This window comes from Arachis stenosperma, chromosome 3 (genome assembly GCF_014773155.1).
Source record: "Arachis stenosperma cultivar V10309 chromosome 3, arast.V10309.gnm1.PFL2, whole genome shotgun sequence".
Taxonomy (NCBI): domain Eukaryota; kingdom Viridiplantae; phylum Streptophyta; class Magnoliopsida; order Fabales; family Fabaceae; genus Arachis; species Arachis stenosperma.
Window position 1 is genome coordinate 15,596,912 of NC_080379.1, and position 21,947 is coordinate 15,618,858.

Sequence of the window (21,947 nt, forward strand, 5' to 3'; positions counted from 1 at the left end):
ATTTAATTAATATAGTATTTTAATTATTTTTTATATTACATATTATATAAATATAATTGATCATTATATATTGTATAACTATCTGTTACTTTTGATTCTGAAAAACTTCAAGTTTTAACTCTTATGCCACTTTGGAGAACTAATTTTATATTAATTTTTTAAATGCTAATGAGTCAAATGATAATTTTTAATGAATTTTTAAAAATTATTTAATTTTTTGTTTTATATTCACAAGTTTATAAAAATATAAATTTTCAAAAATTTGAATTAAAATACAAAAGTTGAATTTCTATTCTTATCCGTTTTAATTTTTTTATATTTTATTTGAATTCAAATAAAAAGTATTTTCTTAATGACATTTATATTTTCAAGTTAAAAATAAAAAATATCAATAATTTATATCAATACTAAATCGATTTGCATATATTACAAAAGTAGTAAATTGAATCAACTAAATTCGATTTATTATTAATATAGCATATATATTTATTATTAACACAACATATATAATAAATTGAATCCAATTGATTAAATTACGAAAAAATATAAATCGAATTTAGTTGATTCAATTTACATAAATATAAAGTCAAACATAAACTATTTTATTTTAGAATATTTGTATACTATTAATTTTTTTTTTTTTTTTTGAAAAAAAGTAGCTCAACACCTCAAATAGAACATACTAAGACAACAAACAGGACCAGCAAAAATTATATAGAAAAAGAAAAGAAACTATCCAACACAAAGAACACTAAACTTAAAATTGACCGAGACCCAAACAATCCATGTAATATGTCACAACAGTGCATCACATGTCACTGATCAATATATTTATTACTCCATTACACAACTGTGACACGGCGGTCTATGACTACATGCCCGTTAAAACACCTAGGAACTGTTTCAAGTCACTTACCAATATCTTAGGATCATTGAGTTTTTTGCTTGTCAAAGTTTGCAAAACCATCCCCCTCCTCCTCTCTTTTTCCACTTCCTGCTCGTCTTTCTTTTTTCTCTCTTTCTTTTTTCTCCTCTCAATTCAATTAAAACAGACTTCTAATTGTTGATCTCTTTCTTTTGTCTTTATACATATTTACAGAAATTCTATCTATTGTTCTGCAACTGAAATATCACAAATTTTACAATTCAAATTGCCTGCGGGGTATAGTTATCGGTATTAAACCTCTAATCAAAAGGGTCAATTCGAGGATCATGTTCGCTTGCCATGGCCATTCCAGTGCAGAGACATGTTGGACACATAACCTGAAACCAGAGATTACCGTGACAGTTATTCAACAATTTACATCATGACCAAGCAGGTAAACTAACTTATTCTACTTATATCCGATTAGCCTAGGCCTAGTTAACACGGGAAAACATTTTATCCTTATCAAAATGTACAACCTCAATCCTTAGGTATGTATATTGTGGCAGTTTTTGAATATATCAATGAATGTCATCTAAAAAAAGATGAAGTTCAATGCTTTTAAATGACTAACCTTGCCAGATCCTGAACAATTAGAACATCTCTCAGTTTTTGGTGGCGATAAAGGCTGGTCTCGACTATTGACCGTGGAGACTGGTTCAATCAGAACCAGGGCTCCTGTGCTTGAACAGCGGGCACATGCAAGATATCCTGATAAAGAGCAAATAAATAACAGGTAACGTCAACTACCTCAGCTAATTTCACCATATAAATTAATTTTTAGAATTTTCGCATGACCCATTTTATATCTGATATAGTTCCTCCACTTTCTGCTTTATGTTTTAACAAGGACTTCAAGTGGGCATTTTATACAGCAATAATCCCCTGCAACTGAGTTATGAATGAAAGTATAATGTTCAATTTGACATTTACAAAGTGGACAATCCATCATATAGTCACAAAAACCTATCCAGATTCATTATTTGGGTAGTTTTATAATCCTTTTTGAATTGCAATAGTGATGAAAAGGAGAAAAGATAAGGAGGGTGGAGGAGACATTTGTATCACGATTCACGAATCCAATTGAAACTAGAGGTAGGAAGAATGTGTACATTAAGAAGGGTAAATAAGTAACCAGAAGAATTGAAAGATATCATTCAATTCTACCGTCCGAAAATTCAACCCCTAAAAATGAACATGACAAGCAAGCTTTTGAAATCTTACCGGTACCAAGACAGTATTTGCATCTTTTCTGCTCCTGCTGTTTTACATTGTTTATCTCAACAACCATTAAAGCTGAGATCACTCCAACTGCTCCTCCGGAAAATGACGCCACTATCGGATCAACCTGACTAGAATATCCAACAAAATGTGGTTAAGATAGGAAACAACGAACAGACTGCACCAATAGCAAGGGATAGACACCCATCAAATATCCATAAAAGACAAACAACATGCAGTTCTATTATTAAAAAAGTTCAGTTTCTGGGATTAAAAGAGTAAGTAAGCAACAAGAGACCAGGAACAGGGATCTACCTCAACTGCATAGGCAGATGTACACTTCGAATAAAATCTGCATAAGATGTGCCCCCTAGCCCAAGCTTAAGCTCCAACTGAGAAATGACACAAAAATGACAAAATGAGCATTAAAAATGCTGAAAGTTGAAAAACTAATGGAGTTATTACCAAATGACACATGAGATACATTAAAAAAAAAAGTGTAGAGTAAGCTAAATCTGTTCTCTTAAATGCGAAGCTTGGCCTCTTTCAAAGTAAACATCATTATTTGATACATGCCTGAAAACACAGAAACTAAGTGCAAGAACATCTTACAGTGGGTGCAAGGAGACCGCCAAAAAGAATTATCCCGGCAATGAGAGAAAAACAGGTTGCATAATATTGCTTCAGGTTTGCAGAAGTCTGCAAACAATATACTGTTAATACCATTTGCCAAACCCATGCAACTTAAAAGTAAATTCTTCATATTCATCAAGAATTATGAAAAATCCCTGGCTTCTTGTTATTAAATACATAGTTGAGATGATTCATAACTAATGCCACAAAACTTACCAAAGGGGGCAAGAATGGAATAAATGATGGGAAGTTAGGAAGTTCGTTCTCCTGCTCTTCTGTTAAAATTCCAAGTTCAGCATTTTTCAGCCTTTGTTGTATCCTAAGCCTACGAACCTATAAATACAAGAGGATGTTGTTCATGTAAAAATGGCCTCCAAAAGATTGAAAATATATAAATAAATAAATGATTGGTTGAACATTAAGCGGTTTCACCTGTTGACTTTAGAAAATTGATAATAATATAACCAAGATCAACATAATTCAATACAAGAGTATAGAACCATAGCAAAATGGCAAAGCATCTATAAGACCATAACATATTCAACTCTACAACTTCTGAACCCGTCTGCAAAGAACATCCCATTGTAAGACCTTCATTTGGAACTACGACACATAAATTGGAATCTGTTAACTACTTGAAGAAGTACTCTTGATATTGTGTGTCTTTAATTTATTTTTCAGAGGTTGATAGTGGAAAATATTTATTTGAAGGGTTATGCAGGACCCACAAAACAAGATAAGCATGGTGCTCGGATGCAATTGTTTGTGAAAGATTCTTCATTTAGACAAATTGGCAACGGCAACAATGGCATGATAAGGGAAATTGACTTCCAACAAGCTCCATTACAGCATTAATAAATAAATTAATCTTCAAAATAGCAATCTCTATTCATTCAGTAAAACTACAACAGAATAGTATAGTAATAATCATTTAGTTGTAGAAAAACCGAAAAAGTGAATTCATTCTGACCTCTTCCATATGGAGAAAAATTTTGTTCCTCCGACTCCGAATGTTATCCTGAATCTCTTGTAGTTCCATCTTGGCAAAGTCTTGTACTGTTTCTGGACCTTCTATGATGCAGAATCTGCATTTGGATTGGAACAAATTGAAGTCAACAATAGTGTCACTTTTATTTTTTGGCCCTCCCCTAATTAAACAATCTCCAATCTTCAACAGCACTCAACTCAACATAAATACGCCACAACTTCAATTGATTAACTAACAACTTCAAATTGAAAAGAAGGAGCTATAATTAATCTATGTTATCTAAAATATTATTGGATTCTTATTAACCAATTATCAGTGGGAAAACAAAAAAGAATATAGAATAACAATAATAATAATACCCAGGAGCAGAAGCGTTTTTGTCGGAAGTATCAGAATCAATTGCAAAAGAAGAAGATTCAGAGGAAGGGGAATCTTGAGCCATGACGCGCCATCTCCATGTTGATCTGAATTTCAAGTTCACATGGCGATGCTGTACGAATCTGGTCGAATCGCAGAGATGAATTGGATTTATTGAAAATCCAGCGAATTTACCCAAACACAGCATCATCATCTTTGAGTGTTGAGCACAAGAGATCTTAGAATTTTGGTCATGAAGCCGTGAAGGTGAAGGTGGCGGTTGTGGATTTTGTAACTTGTGCCGGTGCCGGAATGAACGAGTGGGTACACAACACACTACACAGTTACACTTGCACACAACTAAGTTAAACAAATGTAATGGATTTGCCACGTGGAGACTGCGGATTGGTGGGTTTTCATAAATTATAATTAATACGACGGTATTTTTAGTGGAGGCGGTAGCTCCATATTCCACCGCTAAATCCAAATAGCCAAATCTCCACAACTTGAATTTGATATTTGCCTAGTGATTAGTGACATTGACATTCACAATGGCCAATTATAACTATCTGGAAGAAAAACTTAAATGAAAAACATACTAAAACGATCAAATTTCGGAATTAATTATTATCCAATTTATATTTTTTATATATAATTGTTATTATCTTAACTTTAAAATATATTTCTCAATTTATCAATATCCTTAATTTTTTTAGACACCAATATTCCTATTTTAAAAAACTTTAATACAAATTATTTTAAAATCATATTATATATATTAAAAATAAATTATTTGTATTAAATATAAAATTTATATTAAACGTATATAAAATATTACACATAAATTTATATAAATACATGACAATTAATTTAGTAATTAATTTTTAACGTGAATATAATATTTATTATTATTTTAGCTTTAGGTATATAAAATGACTTCATAGATATTTTTTTTGCTTGTCTAATCACTTCATAGATATACTAATTGTCCTTTTTTTCGTTTGTCATTGTCAAATATCCAGTGATTAATTTATTATTAACTTGCAAAAATATTTACCGTCAAATAACTTAATTGAGAATGATTAATGTAGTCTTAATTATAATCCCCTATTTAGTACTAAAAATAGATTTTTTATTCAAACATTTATATAAAGAGCTATAAATACATAAAACATATATCACGAAGTTTTTTACGACTAATTGTATATTCAATCTATATACATATATATAAAATAATTAAGTCTACATATATTAGCTAAGAGTATTATTTAAATTAATTTTTTTTTCTATCTTTAATATTTCTAAATATTTTTCTTTTCTGTTTTTGGTAATAATATTCTTCTTTTTTATTTCCCTAGCCCAAAGCCCCAAAGGCACCATTTGTCTTTTTTTTTCTTCTTCCTGTTTTTACGTGGAGGAGCGGGCCCAGATGTGGATTAATAGGACCCAGTAAGCAACAAAACCTAACGTAACACCATATATAAAAATGCTACAATAATCTACAAAAAATCCCCTAAAATAACATATTAACCCTTTACTCAATACAAATCCTAAACTGTTTTAATTTTGAGCTATTTTTCTTTCATTCTTAGGTTGGCTGTTTTCGTGGCGAAGAACCTGCTAAACTTGGTTTAGAGGAACCCCGGGAGAAGGTTCATAAGATCAGGATTACCCTCTATCCCTCTCCTCTAACAATGTCAAATAACTAGGGGAAAATTAGACTAATCGACCTGTATTTAACCTGATCTAATCGGCCTTATTATAAAATAGGTCTAGACTCAAATTATTATAAAAATCTTAATATATTAATAGATTAAATTTATGTTCATTAATTAGTCCTACTAATTTATCAGAAATGTTTGAATTTATTAAAACATAAATAAATACATAAATATTTTTTATCGTTAATAAAGTTATTAAATATTTTAAATTTATTAAATTTTATTATAAATATTTTTATATATTTTAAATATTTAAAAATTTAAAAATTTTTGTAAACATTAAATTTGACATATTATATATAAGTAATTTTTATTAAAAAATAGTTTTTATAAATAATATTTTTTAATTTTTTTATTTTTATAAAATAAAAAGTTGTCAACCTTTTAATAGACTTTAAATTAGGTCATATTCAATTTATCTGTCAAGTTTAGCACTTTAAAAAAAATATAGTAGATCGTAGACTTAAAAAAAGGTATATAGAGTTGTGTTTGTTTATAGACACGGAACTTTGAGATAAAAATATAGAGATACAAAATTGTGTTTGACAAATAAGATATAGATAAAGACATTGTGTTTAAAGATATTGAATTAGTATATTTTGTGTTTATCCTAATAGAAAAGACACAAAGACACTGACAAGAGACACAACTTATTTTTATTTTTTCTTTTATTATTTTCGTTGATTTTTATAATTATATTTTTTATTATTACATTTTTGTTTCTAACTTTTTTAATAAAAAAATAAGAATAAATTGGACTTTTATAATTTATTTTAGTTTATCATCAAACAAAATACAAAACCAATAATTTTATATCTCTATCATTTGTGTCTTATTTTTAGTGTCTTGTCTTGTCATATTTTTAAAACCAAATGCAGCCTAGTAAACTACATGCCAGATTTAAATTAATTAACTACATGATAAATCTGGCCGGTTAAAAATAAAGCCGAGTCTAACCTATTTCTATCTCTCAAAATATTTTGTTATTACTTAATGTATTTTTTAATTAAAAATATTATCAAAATATAAAAAATATAATTTTAATTTTAACAAAATTTATATAACTATTATAACTATGATTAGGTCCCATAAATTCTACCTTTTTATATAATTCACATAATTTAATTTGATATCATGTCTATAATTTTTTTGTCACATATGTATAATAGCTTGTGCTAAATTAAGTTGGGTTAGTTTAATGACTAGTTTATCAATCTTTTTAAATAAATGTTGGAGGTTTGAATGTTACTTTGTGCATCTAATAACTCATTAGTCAATGACAAATTCTTAAATGGAGTTCTTCAAATAACTATCAGAAAATTCTCGTGTGGAGATCGAAAGTACTAGTTATTTATCACTTTTCAATTAATTACTCATATAATTATAATTATAATTATAATTATTATCATATTAATGTTTTTATTCATAATAATATTACGAAATTATAAATTTTTTAAAATTATATTAATGTATCCCTGACATTATAAATTACTGTAAAATTATTTATAGAATCGAAAGGTCAATTATCACATATTTGTCTATCATCATTTGCGATTTAGATTGGCTATGAAGGATATAGATGTCATTAAAACTGTCTCAGGTGCAATGATACACACAGATGATGAGGTACTAATAGACATTAAACTTCAAGCTCCTGACATTGCTAAAAATTGAGGATTCCAGTTCGATCTTTCTAAACTACAGACCACATCTCCAAACTTGGCCAATAGCTCATGAGTCCTTATCTCAGAAAACTGACGACGACAGTGAAACAAAACTTGTAAATCTTCGTCACTGTATGTCTATCACAAAGGAGTCGTACTTCACACCATCTCGTACAACAGAAATCAGAATTCTATAAAATAACTTATCCATCCATTTTATATCATGCAGTCCCAATTTTTGGATTATATTATTTTAAAACTCAACAAAACTCGTAGAAAGTTTGATAAAAATATTCAACAAATCTTTATCAATAAATTTTATTCCCTCTCGTATTTTTTTCTTAATCGTCCCTCTGTAATGCATAAAAACTAAAAAACTATCCTCACTAGCCATTGTGACAACTACTCTAATGAAGATTTAACATTCTGCTCTTACTTATATAGCTTATATTCTTTGGTAAATCGACTTAGCTGAATTTGATTTTATAGAATTGCATTAGTGTATTAGTAAATCGAAGCTATTAGACTCGATTTACTTGGAGCTTATACATTGGAATAAATCGAAACAATCAGTTTCGAATTACCTCACAAACTCTAGTCCACTACTAAATCGAAGCTATTAGATTTGATTTACCCTAAATCAAATCTATTCAATTCGATTTACATTGAAATCTTTAAATCGGGTTTAGTAGCTTTGATTTACATAGAGTAAACATTAAAATTGGACATGTGTATAACATGTTTGGTTTTGGGACATTCATATAATATTGAATTTCATTTTATTTGTTTAGGTAAATTACCCTGAAAAAATTTAAAACAAAATAAAAAATAAAATTAAAAAATATATATAATAATGATTATATATTTTTTCTATGTGAATAATATTATGGGCTCACTTTTTTAATTATATTTTAATATATTTTTTATTTTAAAATTTTATTTGAATTATATTATTTTGTTAATTTTATTTTTGTAAAATAAAAACTGGAAAGGATAAAGAAAAATATAGAATGAGAATAAAAAAAGAGGTAGAGAATAAGAGAGAAGGATGGTGCTCATTAATTTTGGAGAAAAATATTTCATTTTGATTTACTGTGAGAATTACTTGTGATATATTTTGGTTGTCAAATTAATAATATATAAAATATAAATGGTAGATACTCCAATGAAGATTTTATAATTGTCTTCATATAAAAATTCTTCATTTTGACCATTGGATGATATATTTTAGGGTTTGATTTTCATATGTTATAAAAGTATTACATTTGTTTAAAGTGTGGCTGTTGGCCAAAAACAAATATATAATTTCGAAGACACCAAAATCGATGTACAATAAATATTCTTTCGAAGAATATAACCCTTATCAAGAAGAATTCATCGAAGAGAAGAGGTAGAAGTCAATCGATAATCTGATCAAAGGAAAGGAACATTTGGAGCTGATTGTTGGTGGTTATCCATGCTGTACAAAAAGAACGGAAATGGTTACTCAAAGAATAATGCACATGAGAGTTACATTCAAATCTGATTGGTCGAAGACTTCTATAAATAGATGAAAGATCGAGGGAAAAAAAGGTTGGAATTTCTTACCAGAAAATACTCTCGCACACTCACATCCCCTGCGAATTTCTGAGTCTGCTAAGAGCTTTCTTTTCTATATGGTTCCTTCTACTTTCTTTTAAATTTCTTGTAGCCTTTATTTTCATGCAAATTTACTTTTCCTATTCTCTTTTAAGATTTGGTACTTTATTTTTATTTCAAAAGTCCTTCGACCTTATTGAAGGCAAATTATCGCTTTTATTTAAGTTCAATGCCATTTAGTTCAATTTCAGTCAATTTATTTTCAAGTTTACTCTACTTTTCTTTCAGATATCTTTTATTACTTTGTCCAATCGAAGAATTTTTTTTGATGCACTTTCTAAAAACTGGTACTCGCAAGAGTAGGTTTCGCTCCCAGACCATTAGATATCGAATCACTTTTAATTTGCTAAAAATCGATAAAACAAATTGGCACGTCCAGTGGGACAGTTTTAAAAATTAAGTGTATTAGAAAGTGTTCTAAAATTATCTAGTGCATTCAACTTAGAAGTGGCAAGATTATTCGAATGGCAGAAGGAGTAATTTGGAATCATTTGCAAGCGATAATGTTGTTGTGGTTGCACCGATTTCGACGAAAACGTCGTCGCGTGTGGAAAATAGTACTATTGGGGAGAATGTAACAATTACTAATCCTCCAGTGGGGAGCAATGGACGAAATTTACATCCGCGGATTGCTGTAATGCAACCGCCAGTAACTGTTGGTTGACCTCCATATGGCCTTCCTCCAGGTTACACTCCACCTAGTTATGCCGCTCCAAGATTTGGGAATTCGTCAAGTTTTTGTGGTAACCCAATGCCTCTATTGTATTCTGAGTTTTTCCGAGATTATCAATTGGGTTTCACATCGAATGCTTCTAATTTGATGGCTTTTTTTCGACAACATATCAATGAAAGTCATCATGATTTGGTCAATTTATTAACCCAGCAGATGACTACAATTTTGAACTCTATGCTAGTTGATAATGAAATAAAATTTGAGCGTCTTGCTAGGCAAGTAGAGAGAATTGCTTAAATTGTTGATTATGATGAAGGAGATCAAAATCTGCAAATGAATCAGGAAGATGAGAGGCCTAAAAACATGGAAAATGAAATGTATTTTGGGAGAGATAATCCTTGAATTGTTCATCGAGGCCAAAATGCAGATAATGTATTGGCTCGAATGAGAATTAATTAGCGTAATGAGAGATACTAGGTGACTATAATTGTGGTGGATGTACTTAGTAGGGTTGGATTCAATGTAGATTTTATAAATCAACCATATTTTGTTTCTGCTTTTCTTGCTGCTATACAAGCGGCAGAGGTGCCTAGGGGAGTAGAAAATCCTAAGATGGTAACAAAGTTTGCAGGAGAAGTTGGTGAATTAACTACTGAGCATATTGCTCGATATATGGTCGAGTTAGAAAATTTAGGGGTAGAGGTATGACAGTTATTATATGAGGTCTACCCAATGCTAGATGCAAAGGCGCATAATAGATCGATATGAACATGATGAGCTGTCCCATAAGGGGACCAACCCCCCCCCCCCAATCAATTAAAAAGGGGGCAAATCTCATTTTTTTTAATTCAAATAAATCAGAGTTATCTGGGATTTCTGGAAACAGTCCCAGAGCCCGGCTATTCCCCTCTAGCTCCTGGAATAGCGACATGAATTAAATGTCCTGTCCAAGCCAAGGAACTGACTCCGAATAGTCCTGACAAATGATGATTAAGATGGGATTCGGCAGAATGATGAAAATTTAAACATGAAGTTTTCTCCTTTTTATTTGACAAAGAATGAATTCACTTGGTTTTCTAATCTTCGGCCTAATTCGATTGGAACTTGGGCACAGCTAAAGAGTGTTTTTCATGCCAAATTCTTTAGAGCAGAGTTGAACAGGCTATAACTCACTTGGTGGCTTTAAGCGTGGAGATGGAGAATCGGTTAATGACTTCATGATCCATTTTAAAAATGCTCGAAGTCGATGTTATATATCTCTTTTTGAAAGTAAAGTAGTTAAAATAGTCATTATGGGCCTAGGTTTTTATATGCGTCAAAAATTGCTTAATGTTCATATTCTTGATTTGGCTCATTTGGTAGAAAGAGTACGTCAGGTAGAAATTCTCCAAAAGAAAACGGAGAAATTAAAAAATGAAAAGAGGTTGAAAAGTCGAGTTTTCTCTCAAAAGGAAAAGATTTCATATGTCGAAATGGAATCCTCAAGTGAGAAATCTAATCTCGAGTTTTCTGAAGTTGATTTGGTTGAATTAAAGAAAGGACCACCTTATGTATGTTCTTTGCTTAAGAAAATAGCAAATGTTGATAGATCTAATGATAAAAAATATAAGAGTGGAAAGAAATATAGTTTTAATATTTCAAAATCCGATCATATATTTGATGTGTTGCTTAAAGATAAACAGTTGATTTTGTCTGAGGGCAAAATATTACTTTCGACAAAAGATTTAAAGGAAAAATCATATTGCAAGTTTTATCAAGCAACAAGCCATTCAACTAATAATTGTGTTCGTTTTAGGGACTTGATTCAAGAAGCGATCATGGAAGGGAGGTTGAAGTTTGATGATGGAAAAAAGGATATGAAGGTTGATTCTGATCCATTCGATGCTGGCGCGAATTTTGCAGAGTCCTCTCTAGGGGTTAGTATGGTTGGTTTTTCCTATGAGTTCGATACTGCTTTGGGGGACTTCGAATCTAATGCTCGAGCAGTATATCCTAGTGTTGGCGAAGGATTGCTGGAATTCTTGATGCAACAAAAATTAAAGGATCGAGACGTATCTTTATGTCTTCGATGTAATGCTGTGTTTGATACTGATGCTGCAGCAATATTCGAAAAAAAAAAGAATGAAAAAGGAGTTAGCTCATAAAGAAGAGCAAGTTTGGCAAAGGCAACCTCCCTGAAGGTAAGAGGGACAAAGTTCTGGTGTCCCTCAAAGGAACTTTCCTCCTCTGATCAATCGTTCTCAGGCTTTGGATGTGCAATAGATTCGAAATTGTCAGAAGTTTCGCAATCGAGATGCACAATATAGGCAATTTCCTTAGAGAGGTCATCAAGATTTTTATCGTGGCCGTTATCCGTATCCTTGAGGAAGAGCCAGGAAAAATTGAGGAGGGAGAAGTGGACCTCAAATAGGAAAAAGAGAGCCATCGAATAATAAGAATAAGGGGGCAACTCCTCCTGTTCATTCTCGAGTTATCTTTCCTTCTCATGGAGAGACGGTTCCTAAAAGAATTCCGCCACCGACTAAAATAAAAAAGGGCAAAGCTGTGGTTGTGGCCCCGATTGATGACAAATAGAAAGATGTCGACTTAGATGAGGAGTATTTCGAGGAAGGTGATGAAGAGATGGTAAGTACTATTTCAATTATTCCTACTGAATATTTGGGAGACTATGAAGAAAATCCAAGTGAGGATTATAATGTAGAGGAAGAAGAGGTATTTGCCTTCATTCGACCTGAAGATGAGACGGGATATTTTCAAAGGCCAAGGAGAAACAGAAATTCTATCTTCCTCCGTTACATGTTACTGCTTATATGAGTGGTATATGTGTCAACAAAGTCCTGGTCGATGGAAGAGTAGCGATCAATTTGTTGTCGGAAAGGATGTTGACAAAAGTGAAAATATGCTGATGATTTGGTCCCTATTAATATTTCAGTCACTGATTATAGCGGTGTATCAACTCATGCAAAGAGGCTAGTAACTCTTCAAGTGCAAGTGGGATCCTTAAATTAGAACACTGTTTTGTGGTAGTATCTTCGAAAGTTAGTTATAATGCTCTACTAAAATGAGATTGAATTCACAGTATTGGAGTTGTACCTTCGACTGTACATCAAAGTATCCTTCTTTGGACTGATGAAGGAAAACCTGAAGTGATCAAAGCGGACTCGAGCTTATATGTGAAACAACTACATGTTGATTTCAATGTTTACAATGAAAAACTAAAACCGCTTAATATTGACAGGGTGCTCAATTCCTACAATTATGAGGGTTGTTTTCTTATTTCAAGGGTCTGAATGTGAAGCTTCGACAACCGAAGCTCGATTTTCTTCCTACTGGTTGGGAGTGATTAGTTTTTGGTGGTTAATAATTCGAAATGTCTTGCCATGGCTGAAAAACAAGTTATTTCGAATTAGCTAGGTAACTTAGACAATTATTTAAATAGTTTTACTTCTATTGAAAGTTTTTTTTTTGTGTTTGAAGTTATTCTTTTGATAAAGTTGAGGCACGTAGAGATTTTTAAAGTCAAGGTACAGTAAATATTCTTTCGAAGAATGTAATCCTTATAGAGAAGAATTCGTCGAAGAGAAGAGATAGAAGTCAATCGATAAACCTGATCGAAGGAAAGGAACATTTAGAACTGATTGTTGGTGGTTATCCACGTTGTACAAAAAGAGTGGAACGGTTACTTAAAGATTAATGCACATGGGAGTTACATTCAAATCTGATTGGTCGAAGACTTCTATAAATAGGTGAAAGATCGAGGAAAAAATGGTTGAAATTTCTTACCAAAAAATACTCTTGTACATTCACATTCCTTACGAATTTCTGAGTCTACCAACAACTTTCTTTTCTGTAAGGTTCCTCTCACTGTCTTTTAATTTTTTTTGTAACATTTATTTTCATGCAAATTTACTTTTCGAGCAATATTTACTGTTTCTGTTCTCTTTTAAGATTCAGTACTTTGTTTCGATTTCAAAAGTCTTTCGATCTTGTTAAAGGCAAATTATCACTTTTATCTAAGTTTAATATCATTTAGTTCAATTTCAGTCAATTTATTTTTAAGTTTACTCTGCTTTTCTTTTATATTTTCTTTTATTATTTTATCCAATCGAAGGGATTTTTTAATGCGTTTTCAGAAATTGGTACTCGTAAGAAGAGTAGGTTTCGTTTCCAGACCATTAAATATCGAACTACTTTTGATTTGTTAAAAATTGATAAAACAATGACAAAATAAATAAGTCATATTTTTTAAATTAAGATCATCATAAAAAGATATTTTTGACATTTTCATTAGAGTAGTTGTCAATATAAATGATAGATTATAGAATAAAAAGGATAGAAAAAAAAAGTAGAGAAGATAATGGAAAGAAGAAGTTCATTAATTTTAAAATAAAAAATTTATCTTAATTGTAATGAGAATGTCATATGATAGAATTTTATTGTTAAATTAGTAATATAATAGAGTTATATTTTAATTTTAATTTTAAAATTTTAATTTCAATTATAATTAAAAAATACCATGTATATATTTTGATTGTTAAATTTATAATCAATTATTAATAATAATATATATAAAACATAAAATAAGTAAAAAATAAAAAAAAGAGAGAAAAAAAATGAAACGACTTTTAATTTAAAAAAATAATCTTATTTACAATATAAAAATAATATATAATATATTTTAATGGTAAAATTAATAAGATATAATAAATAAATAAATAAATAGATAGATGTTACATTGGTGTTATGTTTAATTCTAAGGTACAAACACATGTGATAGATGTGAGCTACGTGTGCACAAGAGGGTTATTGACCATACAGCTATCCTCTCCAGATGTCGTTAAGCAGATTACCTTAATCACCATTGAACCTGGCGTTGAGGTTGAGTCACCATTGCCGATGCTTGACATCATTCATATATATATAATAGTGCAACTTATTTTCTTCTTCGCATTAGGTTTTTTCTTTTGGTTATTTGTACTTTAGAATTTTTACTTTATTTTATCGGAGTACCACGAGAAATGTTCATGGCCATTAATTGGCTGTAACAAACTTTCTTTTCAGTAAAATTTGGAGGACAATACATTCTACTACGCAGTGTGACTATTTTGTTTCTTCTACATCTTATATCAGCCACACAACCGCTCTTTTTCTGTTTTATTTACTCTTCAGTGACCTCACATTTTTTTTTCAATTGATTAACTTTTCATTCCTGGTTTTTCTCACCTACCAAATTTTTTAATTTTTGATAATCAAACTCTAACCAAATTGATCTAATATTTTATTGACATAATAAAAATCAATTAAAAAATAAAAAATACACTAAAAAACTTTACTGAAATTAATTATAAAAATAATTTATTTATCTAACATTTTTCTTTTTCAACTTTAGGTATAGACTTATTTTTTGCTGGCTTGAAATGTTACATCGTGACGAATACGTTAACTACTTAACGACCATATGTTGGATCTCCGTTAATGGATGAAAACGAATGAAGTGACCTATTTATATTTATCTTACGATACAACAAGTGAAAAAGTAAAATCTAATAATTTTTTGTTAGGAATGAATGTTTCGGTCTGGAAATTTTTTACTACCCATAATTACTCTATTTTGTAACTAGAAAACGAAGAATAGCTGAACTTGCCCTGAAACCCGCAGTTAAAAGGGAAAAAAGAAAATCCTATTAAACATCACTTGACTCATAACAAAAATATTAACAATTAGTTCATGTACCTTGGTAAGGATTTCAGCTCATTTAAATGCTACATCAAGGTCAAGTTATGAAGTGTATAAGAAAGAAAAATTCTCTAAATAATGAAATCATGATAAAACTTTCACAGATAATTTCTAATAATATTTTATATATAAGATTGAAGGAAATACTGTGGCACTAAATAGCAAGGAAGCTTGGGCAGAGCATCATACAGAACCAAGTGGTTTTCTTTGTTCCTCAAGGAACATTCTAATTCGGAATCCACCACTAAAATTACTGCCATAGGAGGCATCGAAATCAGCATGCAGAGTATCCACATTCCAAGCCATAGCTGATACACAACAAAATTAGAACTATGTTAAGTGTATATTTTTTTTTGTAGTAGAGAGAGTTCAATACAATATAAAAAAAAACTACAATTAACAATTCACTAACCAAACACCAATTTACCCCTAGTCATTTTTAGCATGGCCATCAACAATCAAAGGGGTCACCAACATTTCATTTCTTAGAAATCGTAGCCGATCTGTTTATCATCTCTACCACATTTGAGGCCAGATTTTGGAAAAGTGTTGCTTTAGTGTACCTGGATGTTCCACTCCCTTCCAAAGGCGAGTAGCTAAGCACACTACACCTGCTAAGTGATCTCACAACCAAGGAACAAGTGAAAAGCAGTTTTCACAGTCTATCTTTAGTATTCACCATACCGATTAACACAAACTAAGAAAAAAACTCAATCCTCGGTGGGACGAGTCCTTTCCAAACAGCACTAGTGAAACTATAGCTTATAATTTCTTCCGGTAGGACTCCCGCCTGCAACACCTGCACAAAGGAATTAGTTGAATAAATACCGTTTTTATCATATTTCCATATCACTCTATCTTCTCTCTCAGTTGTGAGCTTGACTGATCGTAATATCTCATGAAGTTGGTTAACTAAATCCAGCTCCTATTGGAACAACTCTCTCCTCCACTAGAAATTCCAAATCCATTCTAACCCATCTTAAAACCTACAGTCCTCTATAACAGATCCGTTAAGGTTTGAAATCGAAAAAGGTTTAGAAAACAACTCTTTCAACACCCCGTTTGATAGCAGCTATCCTCCCAGAACCGTATTGTTCTATCATTCTCGAGATCCATAGACAATCCTCTGATCATCTTTTCTCACCTGCAATTCACTGATTTGTAGCTGACAGATATCTTTTCATGGACTTTTCCTTGGAGGTACAGACTGACCTCACAACATCATCGAACTATGTTAAATATATATTAAAATTAATTACTAAAATCAATTATTAGGATAAAATATATATTAAAATATAAATATATATTATAAATAAATTAAATTACATATATATTTAAAATATGATAATTGATTTTGATGTGTAAAATAATATTGTTGATAAAAGAGACTCCCGCAAATTTTACTCAAACGACTATGGTTACTATTCATAGATTCTACTAACCCTTTTTTTTATTGTTTTCAAGAATAATACGTTAAATTTGTGTCTATTGAAAATTTTTTCTTATTCGTAATCTTTATCTAAACAGGATTGGAGATGACTACTTTGACATGAACATTTGTACTGATTGAAATATGAACATTACTGGTGTAACCTGGGGGCCAGGTCAGGCCATGGTATAGATGTTATCATCACTGAAACTTGATTCAGTTGGTGAAGTTTTTTCACCAGTAAAATTTTTCCCTTTCTCAGTGAAATCAACTACTAATACAATTATCAGGTTAACGCGAGACTACACTTAGCTGCACTTTTTTTTTCTTGTGACTATGAAGCCTCCGAGAAACAGAGCTTATGCTGTGAATATGGAGCTAGAAAGATAAAACTATATATTAAATTTATAACTATATTGTTACTACTTTTCTGTACTTTAAATTTTGAATGTATCCTCTTTATATTAATGTCTTCATCGTACACAACTAATATAATTATTAATCACATAGCCCTAATTAAGGATCTTCCTGCAGCATGAATGCTGATGGAGTCTCTTTCTCTTGCTTGTAACATTAAACCTCACTTGTTTTTTTGTTGGCTTCCTGAGACACTCACAATCTATGCTGCTTTTTTACTTCCAATATGTACAATCTAGAAAGTTGAGAACCAAAAAAAAATGGTGTAGAATGTTTGACCCCATACAACTTACTAATTGTAATGCAGTCCTCAACATAGGTTGCAATTAAATTATGCAAAAATTTACCAACATTCCAGGAAATATTTTCTTAACTTTCGTTTACCTAATTTTATTCAGCAAGATCACTTTTAAAATAACCATATGAATTCATTATTTTTACTCCTTTGTTCTTTTTAATCCCAAATATGAAACATGTGAAAACGAGTAATATGCATTATGCATATGAATCCAACTCAGCATGCAGCAGAAAGTAGTTGCATCATGTGAGCTCCAGCATCCAAAGAATGGCATCTAAACCAGAATAGAGGAAAAGTCAAAAACACACAAAATTTATAAAAAAAAAAAAATCTAGATCGAGATATGATTCTTGTTTCTTGTCCCCATTTAATGACACAAGCCTAACCATTCTTTGGGTCTCAATCTGTGGTCTGTGAAATGTGGACGCATGCAAATCAGAATTCTCCCCATTTTAGACTGCTAATTCTGTTCTCACATACGTGCTTGTATAAACTTTGATTTCATGTCAGGTAAAAAGGTTGGTCAGAGATGAGCCTAACAGAAAGAGAACCTGCATTTTACTATTTTTAAACATATCAAATTCTCACAGAATACAATGTTGCAATGAGATATCCAAGGTATATGATATGATATCTACACAACAAGCAAAGGAAACAAAAATAGAATGGGAGAAGTAAATTACTAATATATTCCTGTTCCTGTTGGTTCATTAAATAAAGTGAAAAAAAAAATGAAAACAATTTGATTCATTCAACTCCAGCATGCCATTGATGTTTAAAAAGTAAACAATCAACTCTTGCCGATTGCGACCCGAAGAATACAAAATTGCGTCAGAATTTTGAAGATAATATTCAACAAAAATGTCTCGTATAAAACTATATTAACAACTATAAGGTTTTTTTGGGTTTACCATGGTATAATGCCCAAGACGGGATTCAAATATCTAATACTTGCTTAAGCGGATTAGATCAATCCAACTTGGTTATACAACTATAAGGTTAATAATTACACAAAACAAAAAAATATTAATCTCTTCAAAAGTAGTAACAACAGTTGAGGAGTAGCACACGAGACATTAATACACTTTCTTTACAAAAGAAATATTATTAAACACCTCTAAAACAAAATTAGGAAATAAAATAGTAATTCAGCCTATTACTGTAATCACCATATTCATAGTATCTTTTGACGAATTGACAGCTTCATATTAAGGCCAGATGATAACTTCCAAATTTCCCAATAATTGACTTCCCTAGAACCATAACCTCACGACTAAAACTCTAATTTGCATAATTAAAGGTTTAAGAGTACCTGCACAGAACTACAGAACTGAATCCACATTATTGTGAGTGTACAACTATAGACAGCGAAAAATGAATACAAAAGTAGAATTCCCCTGCAAAATAGTGCAGGCACTTGATGAAATTTCAGTCAATTGAGTGGGCAAATTAAATTTAACAACAACAATAAAACACATGATATTCGAGACCTAATTGGAATAAAAATGAATTGAATCAAATTGAATTGAATTGAAATTTACCAAAGAAAATGATTCAAATTGACATCACCAAGAACTTAGCCTATCTTTCTTCCCAGATTCATTAGAATAATAAGCCAAATACCAAGTCACAAACTTGTTCAAACCCTTCTCCAAATCGGTACCAGGCTTATACCCAATCTCTTTCTTGGCCAAACTTATATCAGCATGTGTAAAAGGAACATCCCCATTCCTAGGCATAGCCACAGCCTTCTTCTTGGCATGAACCTTCAACAACTTCTCCAGAATACTCACCAGCTTCCCAACCGGCACCGGAGCAGTATTTCCAAGATTAAAAATCCGCAGCTGCGCAGGCCCACTCTTCTTGCCACCACTTCCAGTGCTCTTCTCAGCAGTATCCAAAGCCCCCAAACAACCCTTCACAATATCATCAATGTAAGTAAAATCCCTCGCCACCGATCTATGCTCTGCGCCTTCAAATATCTGAATCTGTTTCCCCTTCAGAATGTCCCTCGTGAAGAAGAAATACGCCATGTCAGGCCTCCCCCAAGGTCCATAAACAGTGAAGAATCTCAAGCCTGTCATGGAAAGTCCATAGATATGGTTATAAGTGTGCGCGATTTCTTCACCTGCTTTCTTCGTTGCGGCGTATAAGCTTGCGGGTTGGTCCGTACGATCTTTCTCGGAGAATGGAACCTTCGAGTTGAGGCCGTAAACGGAGCTCGAAGAAGCCCAGACTATAGCGGGTTGAGGGTTCACGCTCTTGCAAGTTTCTAGAAGGTTCACGAAGCCTGCGATGTTGCTGTGGATGTAAGAGGAAGGGTTCTTCATGGCGTAACGAACTCCGGCTTGTGCCGCGAGGTGCATCACGTGCGTGAACTTCACGAGCTTGAAGAGCGATTTCAAGAGCGATGAATCGTTGATATCGCCTTCCACAACGAACACGCCCTCACGCGTTAGTAGATCGGCGCGTGAACGTTTTAACGATGGGTCGTAGTAGCGGTTGAAGTTGTCGATGCCGACAACGCCGTCGCCGCGGCGCTTGAGTGCCACTGAGACATGGCTGCCGACAAAGCCGGCGGCGCCGGTGACTAGGACGCGGAGACCTTTGGGATTTGACGGCGTGGAAGAGCGAATGACGGAGGTTTGCCACTGAGGACCGCCGCGGAGGGAGCGGCGGGAGTGGGAGGAGGAAGTGGTGGTGGTGGCGGGGGAAGGTGGAGATCCGACGAAGAAGAAGAGTATGACGGCGAGGGAGATGAGAGACCAGAAGATGAGCTTGTTGATGGAGAAAGGGAAACGGGTTCTGTGATTGCTCATTGGCTTATCCACCATTGAAGCAAAAGAAAAGAAAAAGAATAATGTTTAATGTATGTTCAGAGTTCACTATGTTGTGTCGGTTGCTCTCTTTGTTTTGCTGCAAATGTGTTATGTTTGTGATTTATGATCATTGTTGTTGGATTTGGGGTCAATTATTATGGGATATGTATGACTCTGAAAAAAAAAAGAAAAAGAAAAAGTAAGAGAAAGCGTTCATGTGGGATGATTTGTCTTCGTATTTGTATTTGTATTTGTATTGATTCTGCTGTAAATTCGTTGGGAGGTAAAAGGTTTGGAGATGAGTCGGGGTGGATAAGTACTTTCCAATTATGTGTTGAATTAAATTGAATTGAAGGAGAGTGAGTGTGTGTGTGTGTGTGAGAAGTGTGAAAGCAAGGGAGAATAGGATAGGATAAAGATAAAAGATAAAAACAGGGTTTGCAGTTGAACAAGAGTCAAATCCAATGAATACGAAAGCAACAAGAGCATTTTGATTTGATTTTGAGTTTTGGGATGCGGCCGATCCGCTCCTGCTGCAATTTTGCAATTCGCATGTGATTCAGTTTGTACCTATCTATGCGCACAACTTGCTCCACCGATTCCACCTCCTCTGTTAACTTTTTATTTTTATTTAACGTATTGTATATTAAAATGAGTTCTTCATATAAATTAAATATTTATTTTAATTTTAATTACTGACAATACTTAAAATATTTTACATAATCACAGAACATTCTTTAAATAATAAATAACTTTTAATTACTGAATAAAGTCAATAAACGAGATATATGGAGAGACATCTTGAATATTCATATACGAGTAAAATTGGATATAATTTATTACTGGTGTGTTTGGCAAACACGTTGGGGAGGAGAGAAGCCCGTTTGGACTTCTTGAAAGTTTCACTTTGATGTTTGGCAATTTTTATCTTTGTAAACGCAGAATTGATTCTGCCTCTGAACCCACGTTTAGGAGAAGCTCAAATTTGTAGCTTCTGCGTTTCACGTTTCACGTTTCATGTTTAGGAGAAGCTAAAATATTTCTTTTTTACCAACCCTACCCTTCATTTTCTTCTATAAGAATGATACTAGTAACTATTATCTTCACAGTCATTCTTTGTAATTCTTCCTACTTCTTCATAATTTTTTAGTTCCATTTTTTTCATCAAAATCGTTCAGATTTATTTCAATCACTAACAAATTAAAATTTTTTTATTTTTATTTGATTTTATTCATATGAATTTTATTTACGTTTTATGGTTTTTTTGTTCACATGATATATGTTGTTGGTTTTATGGAATTTTTATTATTTCTTATCTGTATAATTTTTTTCTATTCTTTAATGTACTCTATTTTTGTTTTGTATTAATTTTTTTATTTTTTATTCTGAATTTGTAAAATTTGTAATTGTAATTGTAATTATTATAT

General features: G+C 31.9%; 2 protein-coding genes across 5 annotated transcripts; both read right to left on the bottom strand.

Annotated features, from left to right (window-relative positions):
* Nucleotides 1-757: 757 nt before the first annotated feature.
* LOC130970285 (protein ORANGE-GREEN, chloroplastic-like) lies at nucleotides 758-4,554 on the bottom strand. Its single transcript, XM_057896317.1, has 8 exons — nucleotides 4,127-4,554; nucleotides 3,750-3,864; nucleotides 2,996-3,112; nucleotides 2,759-2,845; nucleotides 2,462-2,538; nucleotides 2,150-2,277; nucleotides 1,500-1,636; nucleotides 758-1,263 (listed from the first exon to the last, which is right to left on the bottom strand). Exons 1-8 carry the CDS (start codon nucleotides 4,336-4,338, stop codon nucleotides 1,186-1,188), a joined length of 951 nt encoding a protein of 316 aa, XP_057752300.1. The 5' UTR covers nucleotides 4,339-4,554; the 3' UTR covers nucleotides 758-1,185.
* Nucleotides 4,555-17,036: 12,482 nt separating this feature from the next.
* On the bottom strand, nucleotides 17,037-20,961 carry LOC130969510 (UDP-glucuronate 4-epimerase 2-like). 4 transcript variants are annotated; one of them, XR_009081859.1, is made up of 4 exons: nucleotides 19,243-20,961; nucleotides 19,014-19,098; nucleotides 18,088-18,252; nucleotides 17,038-17,975 (listed from the first exon to the last, which is right to left on the bottom strand). XR_009081859.1 is itself a non-coding variant. In XM_057895264.1 (2 exons), the coding sequence occupies exon 1, from the start codon at nucleotides 20,533-20,535 to the stop codon at nucleotides 19,267-19,269; it is 1,269 nt and encodes a 422-aa protein (XP_057751247.1). In that variant the 5' UTR covers nucleotides 20,536-20,960; the 3' UTR covers nucleotides 18,708-19,098; nucleotides 19,243-19,266. The 4 variants fall into 4 exon arrangements, 1 of the variants encoding a protein (XP_057751247.1); XR_009081857.1 differs by having other exon boundaries at nucleotides 17,039-17,975; nucleotides 18,088-18,262; XR_009081858.1 differs by having other exon boundaries at nucleotides 17,037-18,262.
* Between the last annotated feature and the right edge of the window lie 986 nt (nucleotides 20,962-21,947).

Coding starts and splice junctions, on each gene's coding strand:
- LOC130970285 (XM_057896317.1), bottom strand. CDS start 4,338: ATGATGATGCTGTGTTTGGGTAAATTCGCTGGATTTTCAATAAATCCA. Junction 3,865..4,126: donor AAAAACGCTTCTGCTCCTGG/GTATTATTATTA, acceptor ATCCAAATGCAG/ATTCTGCATCATAGAAGGTC. Junction 1,264..1,499: donor ATTGTTCAGGATCTGGCAAG/GTTAGTCATTTA, acceptor CTCTGGTTTCAG/GTTATGTGTCCAACATGTCT.
- LOC130969510 (XM_057895264.1), bottom strand. CDS start 20,535: ATGGTGGATAAGCCAATGAGCAATCACAGAACCCGTTTCCCTTTCTCC.